Source organism: Sphaerodactylus townsendi, linkage group LG04 (genome assembly GCF_021028975.2).
Source record: "Sphaerodactylus townsendi isolate TG3544 linkage group LG04, MPM_Stown_v2.3, whole genome shotgun sequence".
NCBI lineage: Eukaryota > Metazoa > Chordata > Lepidosauria > Squamata > Sphaerodactylidae > Sphaerodactylus > Sphaerodactylus townsendi.
In genome coordinates, this window is record NC_059428.1 from 18,588,507 (window position 1) to 18,604,606 (window position 16,100).

Consider the following 16,100-nt stretch of genomic DNA (forward strand, 5'->3'; position numbering starts at 1 on the left):
GAGTAGCAGAGTGCTGGACTAGATGGACTCTGGTCTGATCCAGCAGGCTCGTTCTTATGTTTTCTTTAAGGCATGTCACCCCCTGGCAAAGTACATCCATCATCCTCTCTCACGCTCCCACACTAGGTCTGAGCCGAACTCTTGTGGGTTCAGCTTGGACTCAGCCGGGACGGTGTTGATCCGGGAGACAATGCCTGCTGCTTCTCATGCCACCCGTGGCCAGGACCAAGTGGAGCCCCTGTGGTACAATGAATGGTGCCCTTCCCAGTTCCTTTGATCTCTTGGCCGGAGAACCAACCCGGTGTCATTTCTACTTTGGAAAGCAGGCCAGGCAGTGAAGAGTCAAAAATCTAGGGAAGAAACTGGGATGCAGAAAATTTCAACTACTTTCCATCTCCCAGCGCTCAGGCGGAAACTCTTGAGCCTCAGGGCACTAACACTGGTTTCTTCTCAGCTTGCCTAGAGAGACCAAAATTATCATTTAATGCAATGCATGTTGAATTTAATTCTGGGAGAAGCAAAGAGGAAGAGCAGAAACAGCCGGACTTCAGAGGAGAGACTCGAGCCTGGGCTATAAATCCTTAAAGTTGGATAGCGTACCTATGAGTGCTTTAGTGGCTTTTAGTTTCTGCAGTTGTGAAATCACCCTGGAAATGCATGTTAGCCAGGAGCAACGCTATAAGACATGATTTGTAGCTGGGGGTCCTTTTGAGTACAAAGGCAGACATAAAGAACCGTCTCCGGATCCTCAGTATTTCAAAAGTTTTGTGGCAGCTATAAAATTTACCTTCAAGATCATGAATAAAAAAGTTGAAATGCCCATGGTTTATCTGCCAGGACCGCTCTTGCACTTTGACAGAGAGTACTGGCTTGCGCTGAATGCCGGCTTTGTGCACACCCTGGACTGACTTTCTGAAGTGAAAGTAATATCATATGACTGGAAAAACGGGGCAGAACAATTCAGTTCCCTGGCAAAATTCCCTTAAAGTGGCCTCACAGGTCTGGATCTTTGTTGGAATTGTAAGAACTAAGTCGGTTGCTTAGTATCTACGTGTAGAAATAGTGTGTGTTTCCACAGACATTGTGGAAATATATTCATAGGGAAATAAGTAAAAGTCTGGGTTTCGAGTCTGCGTTTCAGCTTTAAATTGTTTAGATTTTAGTGTATCTTACCTGAGCTACAATTACGTCTTTTGGTATAGCAGACTGTAGCATCAAAGAGGCTTTCCAGCTGGAAACATAAATTTTTGCCGAAGATTGTCGAAGGCTTTCATTGGGGTGTTGTGGAGTTTTCAGGCTGTATGGCCGTGTTCCAGTATCATTTTCTCCTGACGTTCTGCCTGCATCTGCGGCTGGCATCTTCAGACAATGCAGGTGAAACGTCAGGAGAAAATGCTACTGGAACACGGCCATACAGCCTGAAAACCCCACAACACCCCAATTGAGATCCTGCTACATAAGAGATCTGGACATGTCATGTTAATAGAGATAATTATTTAAGCAAAAATTGAATAAACAAAGAAACAAGGGCCTAGCACACAGGGAACGCTTACGTCAGGGCTCTTCTCTGCACAATGGCCTTGCAGACCCTCTTCATTTGCTGCTTCTCTTAACTCTGCCCAATACTAGCCTTAAAGACGTAGATCTCGCTGATATTCTCTTCCCCTCCCTTTCCCAACACACAAACACACACTCTCTCGCTGCTGCCAGAGAGTCTTGTTTTTAAAACAGAAGTTTAACTGAAAAAGTTTTTAAAATGCCCTCCTGATCATCAAGGAGGGCAGAAGCAGAGCGAGGGAGGTGGGGTGGAGCCAGAAAGAGACCCTGCTTGATATCAATGTATTGATACAAGCACTTAGAGAAGCAGAGAGAGGGGGTTAGGGGGTTACTCACTCACTCCCCTCCCTCACTCCCCTTTCCTTGCATACCACCCCTCCCTCTCCCTCCCTTCCCTATCCTTCCGCTAGGGTGGGTGGGCCATGTCCAGATGCCGGGCCCCCTCCCTCCCTTCCATGCTACCCCTCACTAGGCATTCTGGCTATGGACAGTGGGAAGAGGTCCGGGACAAACCTGTGCCCACTGGCAAATCTGTCCTCTCTGGCTGGAAAGCAAAAATTCAGTTCGTACTAGAAGCAGTCTCACTGCAGGGAGAATGGAAAATGAAAGCGTGGCTTGAGGAAATACATCTGTTTCTTGTTATGGAGTTATCTTCCTCCCTCTCCGCGTCATCAAGTTTCTAAACCAATCAGAGTGCAGGGCACCGTGTCCAATCAGGTGGCTTCTAAGCCTTCCTAAAGCTTTTTCCCCTCACTCTGAATTGTAAACAATAATGGCTAATGACAGACCTGCACCTTTTAAGTTGTCTTACCCTGTGCAGTCCATCACAGATATCTCCGGTTTCCAGTCGGTGATGCCTGATATCCAACTGGTAGATTTTTCTTGTGCAGAAAAGGAGCCTCAGCAGCTTACAGGAGTACCACTTGTCTCCTTGGACAATCTGGTAGGAAAGTCTCAGAATGTTTTGCTAGCTGATTTGTGCCTTAAGCATCTTCATCGTCTGCAAGGAAGTTCAGGCCCATAGCCATGCCCTCTTGAAAAAAATTACCAGTGGCATTACCAGCTTATGCTATCAACCTGCAAGTTTGTGGCACGTTTGTAGCTCATCCAGTGATTCAGAACTGCTTAGAGGGTTGTGGCTTTTTCAAGATCCTGCCATCATAGGTCCTGAAGAGTTCTGAAGGAGCAGAAGTGGCGTAGTGGTTAAGAGCAGGTGCCCTCTAATCTGGAAAACCGGGTTTGATTCCCCGCTCTGCCATTTGAGCATTGGAGGCTTCTCTGGGGAACTAGATTAGCCTGTGCACTCCAACACACGCCAGCTGGGTGACCTTGGGCTAATCCCAGTTCTTCTGAGCTCTCTCAGCCCCTCCGACCTCACAGGGTGTTTGTTGTGAGGGAGGAAGGGCAAGGAGATTGTAAGCCCCTTTGAGTTTCCTACAGGAGAGAAAGGGAGGATATAAATCCAACTCTTCTTCTTCTTCTTCTTCTTCCAAAGTCAGCAAAACTGTCTGAAACAGTTTGCCTATATACTGATGTATAATGGCCTGTGTGATGCTTGTTTTTCATCTTCCCGTCTTCCCAACTTGGAATTCATGGAGCGATCCATGAGCAACATATGGTGGTCCAGGGTGGGCTTGACCAGCTATGCTCCTGTCCTAGATTTCCAAAAATGGCTGGGTGTCAGGCACCTAGGAGGCCACGGCTCAGTGCCGCTGGGGATCTGTGTTTGGCATCCCAGGTCACAAGTTCTGCAGGCTTGTCAAATTACATTATTAGCTTTCCCCCATGTGCCGCTGTGCTTCAGAGGAGGACTTACTTTGCATGGATGCTGAATGCGCCCCGAAACATGGCAAAGATGGATTGCAAGGCCTGCCTATTGATTTTATTGCTCCGGTGTCAAAGATTTTCACCAGGGGTTAAAAGGTTGTGAAAACATGCAGCCGGCTTGTTCCAAAAAATCTCAGCAGGGTTGCCTTCCCACAAGCTTATGTATATTCATGAGTTCCGGAGCTTTTTGGCCCGAGTGACTTGTCTATCTGTCAGCCACAGAGAGGCTTGTTGAAAATTATCGCCTGACATGACATAAAATTTAATTGTGTTCTGAGAACAAATGCACTGCGCATACAGATCTGGACAGCCGTGCCCATGCTAAAGGGAAGAGTCCAACGGTACAGCGGAGAACTTACGTAGAAGCAGCATTATGTGACCTGTTTTAAGTATAGGGAGCCTCGAAGGCTGAGCTGGAAACTATAAAAATCTATAACAAAATAATTGTGTTTATTACGCGGCTGTTGCCTGAACCACGTTCCTTTTAATATTCTTGAAGAGTAACTCCTTCCTGAAAGGCGGTTCATCAGTATCTCAGCCTGTGAACGTCCACATCTGCACTCCAGTTCCTTTCTAATCTTAATAATTGAGAATAGGATAAGTTTATTTTTAAATGATATGGGATGCTATGTAGGAATCAGCAGCTGTGGGCTTTAATAGACGTGGGTCGACAAGATAGCACTAATTTTTCTGATTTCCACATTTCCTGCTGATTCCAGCAATATATCATTTTTCTTTTTTTTCTTTTTGATGAGCTATCTGTGAAGAAACACAGACATGCTATGTGTAAGGCTGAACACACTCAAATGAAGTCGACTTTATGAAAAAGGAAACGAACTTTATTGATGCGTGTCGCCCTAGTTACAGGGTGCTGGAACGGAGGGTTCTCGCCCTCAGTCCCAGTATATATGAGGTGTGTAGTGGGCTGTCCCCCCTAGTGGCGGGAACCTTGGGGAAGCGAAACTTACAAGGAGAAGTGAAACTTACAAAGGGATTACAAGAAGGGGAAAACAAAACTGAAACTGACCCTGACACTATGAGACTCTTAGCCAATCGGAGGGCTGGTCTACCGCCCATTGAAAAGCACTTTAGCCACGGAGGGCTGGTCTACCCCCATTGAGAAGCATTGGGTTAACGACCTGTCCTCTGCGGTCCCAATGCTGTTCAACGGGAGGTAGACCAGTCCTCCGGTCTGCTAAGATTCTTAGCCTGTCTGCATTTCTACACAAATATCTCATTGAATTAAAAAAAAAAAATAGGGAAACTATATATTGCCACAATTGGCAGGATGAGCTGAGTACAATTATGTACTCTTCAGACTGAAAAGGTGCCCAGAGTTGGAGCCTGCAGAGTAAACATACCAGAGCACCCTTCAGCCGATGGAGGCAGGGAGAATCCCTTCAGTGGCACACAATATGTCAGGCAACAGCTGAAGAGGAAACTGACCAGAGAGCTTAGTGGTTAGGTGGGGGAAAGTGTCAGATCTTGATCCTCCTTGATCTGAGATTGCAAATGCCTTAGCAGACCAGGTGCTCGGCGGCGGCAGCAGCAGCAGCAGCAGCAGCAGAAGGCCATTGCCTTCACATCCTGCAGGTGAGCTCCCAAAGGCATCTGGTGGGCCACTGCGAGTAGCAGAGTGCTGGACTAGGTGGACTCTGCTCTGATCCAGCAGGCTCTTTCTTATGTTCTTAGATTCCCCGTTCAGACAATAATTCACTTGATCGGTTCAAGGCTTTTATTGAAGACATGTCAGGAACACAGAAAGAGAGTTCTGGCGAAGATCGCGCCAAACTCTTGATAATATGAGTGCAAACTCCCCACCCCCACATGAGAAGCAAACAGTTCACATTGTCCGGCCTGGAGTCTCGTCTCAGCCGCAGAACTCCAAGGTCACAGCTAGGAGTGATAAAACGGCACCAATGAAAGCGATCCTCCCCCCAACAGCCCCATCATGACAGAAAGCCTCTTTTCTCCTATCCAAAAAAAACAAAAAACCAAGAGACAGCTTTTTAAAAAAACATCTCCAGGATGTCTTGTTTGTGCTGCCCGGACCGAAAAAATAAGCTGCCTGTTTTTAAAACGTTTCCCAGACGTCTTATTTGTGCTGTGCGGAATGGGCCGTCATCTGGGTTAGGGTTGGGGCACTGGGACAGCAGGGTTACTCTTCCCCTGTGCCATTTTTCAAGTCAAAAGCGGCTCCCCGGGCTGCTCTAAACTTCTGTATGAGAAAATGACGTGCCTTCCCTTTTGTCATATGGCAGTGAAGAAGCAGTAGGGTGAGCATTTTTACCGGTGTGGAGAGAAGAGTTAAACACACCCACCTTTCCCCATTTCTGCGGCCCTGATCCAGACCACACACATGTAAACAGTCGCTTTGGGGGGGGACCAAATTACATATCTGGCCTTCAAATCCAATATCGCACATCGTTTGACCCTTGGAAGACACCCCACGGTTTTACCCCAGAATAATCCCAAAACATACCCTTTTGTTACATGTATTGTGTTTCCCGGAGTTTGTTTCCTGCCCATAAACCAGAACGCTAAACCAGCATTAAACTGTGGTTGAGAGACCTGGCTCGTGGGAAGGAAACTAGGTTAACAACCCGGTTTGTGGGAAGGAAAGAAAGTTCAGCTTGGTTGTGGGCCAGCACTCAGATGTCACGGCAAATTAGAGTTTGATTCAAGGGTTCCAAAACTTGGATGATTTCAGTCACACTCTGCGTGCAAGTAGAGGAGGGCATGAGAACGCAAGTACAGGAAACAAGTCAGATTTGTCACGGACAAACAATGAGTCCTTGTGACTGTTTGTCTTTCTCACACACTTTCTCAAAACACCAGTGTCCAAATTCGCCCGATGACTGTCCCAAGAAAGTACTGCATAGAGAGCGAATGAATCACACGGGATCATGATGCTCAGTGGCAGAGATGCCGTTTGCTTCGATGATTCGCTGGGGGATAGCTTGGAGTATGATTGTTAGCCCACGGTTTAATTAAGGAAACAACCCTGCATAGTCAGATAAATTGGACCTCTTATTTCCATATACTAGGGACAGAAATAAGCAAATGCTGCTCTGATTGGCTTACTGGTTGCAAAGCACTGGAGTTACTGGGCCTTTGGTTGCAAAACACTGGAGTTACTGGACCTTTGGTCTGATCCAAGAAATATAACCCTTCTGATAAACTGGTTGTTGTGGGTTTTCCGGGCTGTGTGGCTGTGGTCTGGTAGATCTTGTTCCTAACATTTTGCCTGCATCTGTGGCAAGAGAAGTCTGTTACACAGTCTGAAGTTGCCAGCCACAGATGCAGGCAAAACGTTAGAAACAAGATCTACCAGATTACGGCCACACAGCCCGGAAAACCCACAACAGCCAGTTGAATCCGGCCGTGAAAGCCTTCGACAATACCTTTTGATAAAGTTCAGTAAGTGTAGCGTAAAGATAGCTTCAGGAGGGTAGCCATGTCTTTGGGTCTGCTGCAAAAGAGCTAGATTCAAGTCCAGTAGCCTCTTACAGACCAACAAGATTTTTGGGTTATAAGACTTGGGCAGTCAAAGCTTCTTTTGTCAGATATGAAGGGAGTTTTGACTCTTAAAAGTTTATACCTTGAAAATCTTGTTGGTCTTCAAGGTGTTACTGGACTCAAATCTAGTTCTAGAATTGCTCTTAGCAGAGGCTGATCAGGTATTGCCAGATGATATTAGATTGGATCCTTCAGAGTTTCTTGCATCAGCTGAAGTCTCGTTGTGCCGGAGAAAGGAGCCACCATTAGAGAAATGGATTGGCAGGATCAAACCCATTATTTACTTCCTTTCTGTGACAACCTTTGCCAGCCGATTTCCCTAGATCAAACTTCTGTTTATAAGCTCGAGAGCAGGTCAGGCTCTTTGGCCTGCAGCCCAATCCCATCTCTGAACGGCCATCTATCAAAAGCAGTTGCTGACCAAGGCCTTATGTTGTTCTGATGTACCTTTCAGATGAATGATGTATGGCTCAGCACTATGAAAACTCCGCATTCAGTTCTAGAAAAGCATTCAGTCAGCCCTGGTGTGAGGCTTTCCAGTTTGGTCATATATCCCGGTTATTGTGTGACTGGCACTGCAATTTGTTCATAGGTTTTCCACGCATCATTTTGCACAGCAGTGGTAAGGCGCGGCTATGAGTCCTTTGCTTCCTCAGAGACTTGGCAAGCAGGCGTTTAACAAAGCAAAGAGAGGGCTCTAGGAGATTAAATTGACCACAGTGCTCTGTGCATTGAGTGCACGCAGAGGGTATTTGAAGGCAGACGGTGTCCACACCAAAACCTATAGTAGTTATTTTTCCTGTTTCCAGGCAAAAAGACAAGTTTGTTCAAACCGCACGTGGAGCCAGCTCATGTTTACCTTCTACAGGACTGCCCAAGGGACTCGCTGTTTGTGATAAGGGGGTTGCCTTCATGCGGGTTAACTGCTTCCTTTATACACTTGTGGATGAAACTCACAAGCCAAATAAAGAAATCAATGACATGGTCTTAAAGCATGGCCCAGGAATGGAGGGAGGCGCTGGGCACCGGGCCTCAGGAAAGGCCAGGTGCAAGGACGTGATTAGATGGCGTGCGCCCTGGGATATGTAACACCGCATGTCCCAGTGGCCGGTACACCCCTGAATATAGCAGATTGAAAAGAGATTCATGCCATGCTATGAAGGCATTCCCAAAGGCAGTGATGGCGAACCTTTTCGAGACTGAGTGCCCAAACTGCAACCCAAAACCCACTTATGTATCGCAAAGTGCCAACACAGCAATTTAACCTGAATACTGAGGTTTTAGTTTAGAAAAAATGGTTGGCTCTGAGGCGTGAATTACTCAGGAGTAAGCTTGGTGGTAGTTGTTGGCTTTGCTTTGAAGCAACTGTGCAACTCTTCCAGCGGGTGAATCACGACCCTAGGAGGGTTTACTCAGAAGCCAGCCCCATTGCCAGTAACCGAGCTTACTCCCAGGTAAAGGATCGCGCTTTAGTTCTTCGCATGAAAATCAGTGGGGTTTAACAGCACTTAACAGGGTTACCTACACTGCTTCCCCAAGACTAGGTCTTAGGTTTAAGGCTAATAATCGAGCCCAGCGGCCCAGGCCAGCCTAGATGTGTGTGTGGTGGGGGCGATTTCCCCCCCACATGATGAACTCTGTTTGCGCGTGCCCACAGAGAGGGCTCTGAGTGCCACCTCTGGCACCCGTGCCATAGGTTCGCCACCACTGCCCAAAGGCATTCTTTCCGAACAAGATTAAGAGATTTCTCAGCCATCGCTGAGATCCAGCAGAAGGGTGAATGAGTGGCATGATCCACTGAAAAAGTTCCATGAAGGCGTTGGCAGAGCGAATCTTTTCCCACTTCCTCAAGCCACGGGCTGTCCATCCCAGAACTCCTCTCCGAGGATCAGGAGTAAAATGTTTGGGGGCGTGGGGATAAATTAAGTACAATGACTCCTTTTTCTCCCTTCCCTCGTTGCAGCCCGCAAATGTAAGAGAGAAAGGGGGCGATTTTACTTGATTCCCCTTTATGGCTGCAAAACCCCACCCCACCCAATGCGTTTTGCTTGCGAGGCTCATGGAGGAGTTTGGACAAACTGCTGGGGAGAAGGGAAAGGTGGGGAACGATATCCTCTGTCACCTCCTTCCCCGAATTCTTCTGGCGGATCCAACCCGATGCCAGCCAATTGTTGGGAAGGTTTCTCCGAGACTGCAATCTTGATGCGGTGATTCGATAGCTGCCACCACCCAGAGCAAGAAAGCAAATTTTAGTTCCTCTTGTCTAGAAAAACAAACCAAGGGCGTTTCCCCACTTACCTTTGCTGCGCGCTACTCTCAGCGCGTGGCATCTCTGGCACGCGCTCGGGCGTCCCCACGACCCCGTGCTCTGTGCGGGGTCATCAAAAGGCACCGTTTCGAGGAGCACCAGGGATGCCGTGAGCTGAGGGGGCATGAGAGTGGCAGCATCGGGGCGGCTGCGTTGTCGCCGCCCCTGTAGTGGGGAGTGCCGGGGAACCCCGCGCTACTTGAAGAGAGTAACGCGGGGCTTAAGGTAAGTGGGGAAAAGGCCCAAGATGGCTTGCGTAGGACACTCTTAGGGGAACTTCTGCTTCCTGTGATTGGGACTGTTTCCTTCTTTACCTCTAACAGGAGGGTTGTGTCCCGGCTCCAGCGATCCCTGCACGGACAAACCCTGCCCTGGAGATATGCAGTGTGTGGGCTACGAAATCAACCAAAGGCCTTTCATCTGCCAGTGCCCTCCCGGGAAGCTTGGGGAGTGCTCAGGTACTTGTTCTGTTGATCGTTTTAGACAGGAAATAGATGGTGGGTCCATTTCTCCTCTTCCCCTTCTCTTTTGATCTTCCAAAGGCAGGAGTGAAGGTTTCAGCGTGGCGTAGGAGGTTAAGAGCTTGTGTATCTAATCTGGAGGAACCGGGTTTGATTCCCCGCTCTGCCGCCTGAGCTGTGGAGGCTTTTCTGGGGAATTCAGGTTAGCCTGTACACTCCCACACACGCCAGCTGGGTGACCTTGGGCTAGTCACAGCTTCTCGGAGCTCTCTCAGCCCCACCTACCTCACAGGGTGTTTGTTGTGAGGGGGGAAGGGCAAGGAGCTTGTAAGCCCCTTTGAGTCTCCTGCAGGAGAGAAGGGGGGATATAAATCCAAACTCTTCTTCTTCATCATCTATGTTCGGGTTACTTATGGGGAGGCGTGGTCTGATGATTGCTTGATGTGATGAGCACTCAGCATGGCAAAGGTCTTCTTCAATATAGGGCCACTGAAACCCTCCTAGAAAATTCAGCTGACAACTGAGAGGGAGAGGAAGGGAAAGGAGCTCATAAGCCACCTTGAGCCTCCTTATAGGAGAGAAGGGGGGGGGGGAGGTATAGATCCAAATTCCTCTTCCTTCTCCTCCTCTTCCAGTATACTGAATGGAGAGTGTGGGACAGCAGTTCCTTTGCTTGTGAGCTGCAGGGAATTAAGTACTGGAACCTGAAGTTCAGCACCCCTCCATACCTTTCCAGAGTCCTTCATAACCTGGGACCTTCCACAGGGGCTTAGGAATCTTTCTGATTGCACGGCCTGCCCAGAACACAAAAAACACAGCAAAAGGGGGGCTTCCCACAGTATATAACTGCTGGGTTGCATTGGACTGGATGGATCACCAGTTGCACAGACCTGCCTCAACTATCCCAAAACGATAACAGTCGTAACACGACAACATTCCGTTATCCGCCGCAACTCATCTGATTTGATACACGGCAATAATTCCGATTGAGGAACAAATTTCTCCCCTTATTAGCAGATTAATCTCCTTTAGCATAAGGTGCGTACTGTTAAATACAACAGAGACGGGTTTTTAATCAGTTGAAGATGGGCTCCATTTGTAACGTTGTTCCTTATTGGCCTTGTTAACCAAGCATGTTACTTAATTAACTTCCCCCCCCCCCTCGGCAGCTGTGGGATACTTCTCCCGAGCGCAGAAGTAAAATGTTGTGTCTTTTCTCCCGATGGTTATTCCAGGACACACTTCCCTCAGCTTTGCCGGGAACAGCTACATCAAATACCGGGTTTCCGAAAATAGCAAGAAAGAGGAATTCAAGTTGGCCCTGCGTCTGCGGACTCTGCAGAGCAACGGGATTATCATGTACACCCGAGCAAATCCTTGTATAATTCTGAAGGTAATTAAAATAAGTTTATCTTTTCCCGCAGTTATTTTTCTTGATTATATGCTTTCCCTCCCGTCGGGCCCTTCCTACCGGGAATGCAGTTTCCATTTTAGCCGGGGATGCAGAAAGCCAAGCGTTACTCGTTTGGAAGATAATGAGGGGAGAAACTGCCATTTCAGCAGCAACGAGGGAAGGGTCTCGTTGCTCCTGATAGCCGTATTTCTATTAAAATAAGCTCCAGTGGTTATTACGTGCAACAGAGAAACTGGGCAACTGACATGCTGGCAAGACCTGCTTAAGTGACTTTTGGTTAAAGAGATTTGTACTAGACTCTGGTTTGTTGTTACCCTACATACAGTTGTGGCGAACCTTTGGCACTCCAGATGTTATGGACTACAATTCCCATCAGCCGCAAATTGGCCATGCTGGCAGGGGCTGATGGGAATTGTAGTCCATAACATCTGGAGTGCCAAAGGTTCGCCACCACGGCCCTACAAGGAGGAATGCAGCCCTTTTCATTCTTCTGGACCTCTCAGTGATACCACCAATCATGGTGTGCTCCTGGACCATCTTTCAGGGCTGAGGATGAAGGGGGGGCGCATTGCACTGGGTGTGCACCGGGGGGGGATCGCTCCCTTCCCCTGTGCCCCCTTCGTGCCCCCCCCCTTACCTTAGTTCAGCCTGAAAAAGTTCAGGCTGAAAGGCAGCCTGAAAAGGCCCCTGGTGGGAACTACACTATCCAGGAGACCTTGCGAGCCCCATGGTCTCCTGGGTAGTGTAGTCTCGCCCTGCCCCAGGGTTTTTTCAGCCTGAACTGAACAGGTCTGAACTTTTTCAGCCTGGACTAAGGTAAGTGGGGTGAGGGTGAGAGGTGGCCACGGGGGGCGGGGCCTGTGGGGGGCAGAAAACATAGAATCCGCCCTGGGCGCAGTTTGGCCCAGCTACGCCTCTGCTGAAAGGCACTGTTCTTTGGTGGTTTTGATCTTACTGTGAAGTTAGATTTCAGAGTGTGGTGCTGGCTTGCTGTGAGGCTCTCTTACTCCAGTCAATAATTGAGATTCAGGAAAATTTCCGAAGCTTTATTGAACTGTGTCAAGACCCTAGGCTGCAAAAAGCCGGAGCTGGCACTCTAGGCTTTGCAACTAGTTCATATTACTAAACATTAAAGCATGGCTCATTCAGAAGTCCCCTTCCCCCCAATTGATTCCCAACCCTGTATGGCTTGGAACCAGCATAGCATAAGGATTGCCCTCTCCCATATAAACCCACCTGCCCACTCCCACCCTCTTCAGAGCCCCAGCTTTTGGTGCCCGATCCATCTGCGGCTAGACAAGGGTTCTGGTTCCCACACTTTGAAACTCTCTCCCGGCCTAGGGAGATTTGCGCTTTCCCCTCTATCATTGTTCTCTGCCAGCTAGTGGAGACTTTTTTGTTTTGTTTTGCATACCCCAGAAATAATTATGAACATTGGTTCTGTTATGTGTTATGTATTTATATGTCTTTGTTGAACTGTTTAAATATGTACATTTTTTTGTCGTCGTCACAAATGACTTATGGTGACCCACAGGGTTTTCAAAGCAAGAGATAGTCAGAGACTGCAGTAAAGGGTGGGTAATAAATATAGATGGGATGGGATGGGAAGAGGTGTTTGCTGTTAGCCTGAGCGTCATGACACCTAGTGTTCCTTGGAGGTCTCCCATCCAAGTACTATGTGACTGGTCCAAAATCATCCTGCAAGCTTCCATGAAGTGAGTGAGATCTTAAACCTGGGTTTCTCAGGTCCCAGTCTAACACCTTAACCACTATACCGTGTGTGTGTGTTTGACAGCATAGAAACCCTAGCCACAGGCAGCAAATTGGTATCTGCATACTTGCGGGTGTCCCCAGATATACAGGAAGAAATATTATTTTACAGCTTTTGTATTGATTATATTGTTGTATATAAAGTCTATAAAATTATGCATGGGGTAGAAAATGTTGACAGAGAGAAATTTTTCTCTCTTTCTCACAATACTAGAACCAGGGGGCATTCATTGAAAATGCTGGGGGGAAGAATTAGGACTAATAAAAGGAAACACTTCTTCACGCACGTGTGATTGGTGTTTGGAATATGCTGCCACAGGAGGTGGTGATGGCCACTAACCTGGATAGCTTTAAAAAGAGCTTGGGCAGATTTATGGAGGAGAAGTCAATCTCTGGCTCCCAATCTTGATCCTCCTTGATCTGAGATTGCAAATGCCTTAGCAGACCAGGTGCTCAGGAGCAGCAGCAGCAGAAGGCCATTGCTTTCACATCCTGCATGTGAGCTCCCAAAGGCACCTTGTGGGCCACTGCAAGTAGCAGAGTGCTGGACTAGATGGACTCTAGTCTGATCCAGCAGGCAGCTTATAAATGGAAGGAAGGAAGGAAGGAAGGAAGGAAGGAAGGAAGGAAGGAAGGAAGGAAGGAAGGAAGGAAGGAAGGAAGGAAGGAAGGAAGGAAGGAAGGAAGGAAGGAAGGAAGGAAGGAAGGAAGGGAGGGAGGGAGGGAGGGAGGGAGGGAGGGAGGGAGGGAGGGAGGGAGGGCGGGCGGGCGGGCGGGCGGGCAGGCAGGCAGGCAGGCAGGCTGTGTGCCTTGGCTAGGACTAAGCTTAGTCAAAGACCTGCAAAGTGGAAAATTGTCCTAATCAAGTTTGTAAGAGCTTACTGAATCCTGGAAGTTGTGGAGTCAAAAGCAAATTTCTCCACTGGTTACCTCCGTGACGTATAATTCTTCATGGGGCTGTCACTTACCATCATTATTTTGTAAGTAATCTTAAAAAAAAAACACCAATAGGCCAGTAATCACATTCTTGAGCCACAAGGGAAGAAACTTTTTTTCAACCCGTCCACAAGAGCAGGGTCATAAAACAAATATGGCAGATTTCCACAGCTATTCCAGAACCATAAATACTAAATCTGAAAACATAGGGTGTGTTTTGATAGCCTCCCTCAAGAACTGCGGAGGGTAATATTATCTTAAGTATAAGAAGAGCAAGTAATAACATGGTGCAAACCCACATCTTGACTTCAGACTTGGCATTTGGAGGGCCCAGCCTTGAAATTGGCCAGAAAGAGCAAGATATAAACATCTATTACCCTCCTTTTGGACTCAAGTTTGGCAAAGGCTGCCCTGCAATTGGAAAAATAATCCAATGCAAAAAAAACCTCCAAAAAAACCCCCCGAAACAAAACATATAATTGGTTCATCTACCTAACTCTGTGCAGCTGTAATTTTCAGGCTAAATTGGCTCTGCTCTAATAAAGTAATTTTTGGAAGCCTGTTCTCAGCCATACATCATAATTTAATCCAATAATTAAATAAGTAGAGTTAGACCTTCTGTTGAAAAGGTCTTGCAGCCCTCAAACATATTTTAAATGTAGACCTTGGAGTCTTAAGCATAAGCATTTGTTGTCATTGTGCATTGTGCATTGTACAACGAAATTTACAGCAGCATTCCTCGATGCACACAATTTCAGACTCATACCCCATCCTCACTTTCCCCTTCCTCCACCCATCCCTACACAGCCCCAAACACATCAACACGAAGCCGCGGAGTTCAGCATCGCCACAGCTCTAGAGTAGAAGCTGTCTCTAAGCCTCTTTGTCCTAGTTTTGATAGACCTGTATCGCCTGCCGGATGGTAACAGTTCAAAAAGAGAGTGTGCTGGATGAGACGGGTCTCAGAATATTTTGGGCTTTCTTTAGGCTTCGGGAATTGTAGAGTTCTTCCAAGGAGGGGAGAGGGCAGCCGATAATCCTCTGTGCAGTAGTGATCACCCTTTAGAGCGCCTTCCTATCTGCCACTGTGCAACTGGAGAACCATACACAGATGCAGTAGGTTAAGCTTTGTACACAAAATACTGTTCTCTTAGGCATATTAAGGAGAAATCTGCACGTTAGCTTTCCTTGTGAAGAGTAGGGTGTTTTGGAATGGAACAGTCCCCCCTCCCCCCAGTATATCCTAAAATGGTATGGGACCATGGAAAGGTCATCAGGGTATGTCAGGCTGTATGATTGAATTCCTTTGTAGATTTATGACACGCTCCCAGAAATCAATGCATTGTCGAAGTCTTTCATGGCTGGAAACCTCTGACTGTCGTTAAATCATGGAACTCCCTGCCCCAGGTTGTGTTGACGGTTGCCAGCTTGAAAGGCTTTAAGAAGGACGTGGCCATGTTCATGGAGGATGGGGATATCCATAGCTGCTAGCCAAAATGGATATTGTCATGATGCATACCTATTCTCTCCAGTATCAGAGGAGCAGGCCTATTATATTAGGGACACAGGGATGACACAGGGATGTGGGACACAGGGATGATAACGCTGCAGTCATCTTGGTTGTGGACTTCCTAGAGGCACCTGGTTGGCCACTGGGAGAACAGACTGCTGGATTAGATGGGACTCAGTCTGACCCAGCATGGCTTTTCTTATGTTCTTGTGACCCAGCAGTGGATAGACCACTGAGAGCCAGTGTGGTGTAGTGGTTAAGAGCAGGTGGATTCTAATCTGGAGAACGGGGTTTGATTCCCCACTCCTCCACCTGAGTGGCGGAGGCTTATCTGGTGAACCAGATGTGTTTCCACACTCCTACATTCCTGCTGGGTGACCTTGGGCTAGGGCCTGGGCTTGAAGTTCTCTCAGAACTCTCTCAGCCCCACCTGCCTCACAAGGCGTCTGTTGTGGGGAGAGGAGGGGAAAGGAGTTTGTAAGCCACCTTGAATCTCCGTACAGGAGAGAAAGGGAGGATAAATATAAATCCAAACTCCTCCTACTACTCTTCTTCTGTTTAGCTCTTAGTTCCAAACTAATTAACCTCCATGAAAACTCTGAAGGCTTGGGAATGGGTAGAAGCCGGGTACCTTCCATGACACTCCCTTCATAGCAGTGGCGTAGGAGGGAGCAGCAGTAGGAGGGAGCAGCAGTGGCGTAGGAGGTTAAGAGCTCATGTATCTAATCTGGAGGAACCGGGTTTGATTCCCAGCTCTGCCGCCTGAGCTGTGGAGGCTTATCTGGGGAATTCAGATTA

General features: G+C 47.7%; 1 protein-coding gene across 5 annotated transcripts in view; it reads left to right on the forward strand.

Moving 5' to 3' along the window:
• Positions 1–16,100, forward strand: part of FAT3 (FAT atypical cadherin 3) — a 484,297-nt gene that overhangs the window by 427,981 nt on the left and 40,216 nt on the right. For all 5 annotated transcript variants that reach the window (XM_048492351.1, XM_048492353.1, XM_048492352.1 and 2 more), the window contains 2 exons: positions 9,535–9,669; positions 10,908–11,065. In XM_048492351.1, coding sequence (XP_048348308.1) covers positions 9,535–9,669; positions 10,908–11,065 — 293 coding nt within the window. The remainder of the gene's footprint in view (positions 1–9,534; positions 9,670–10,907; positions 11,066–16,100) is intronic.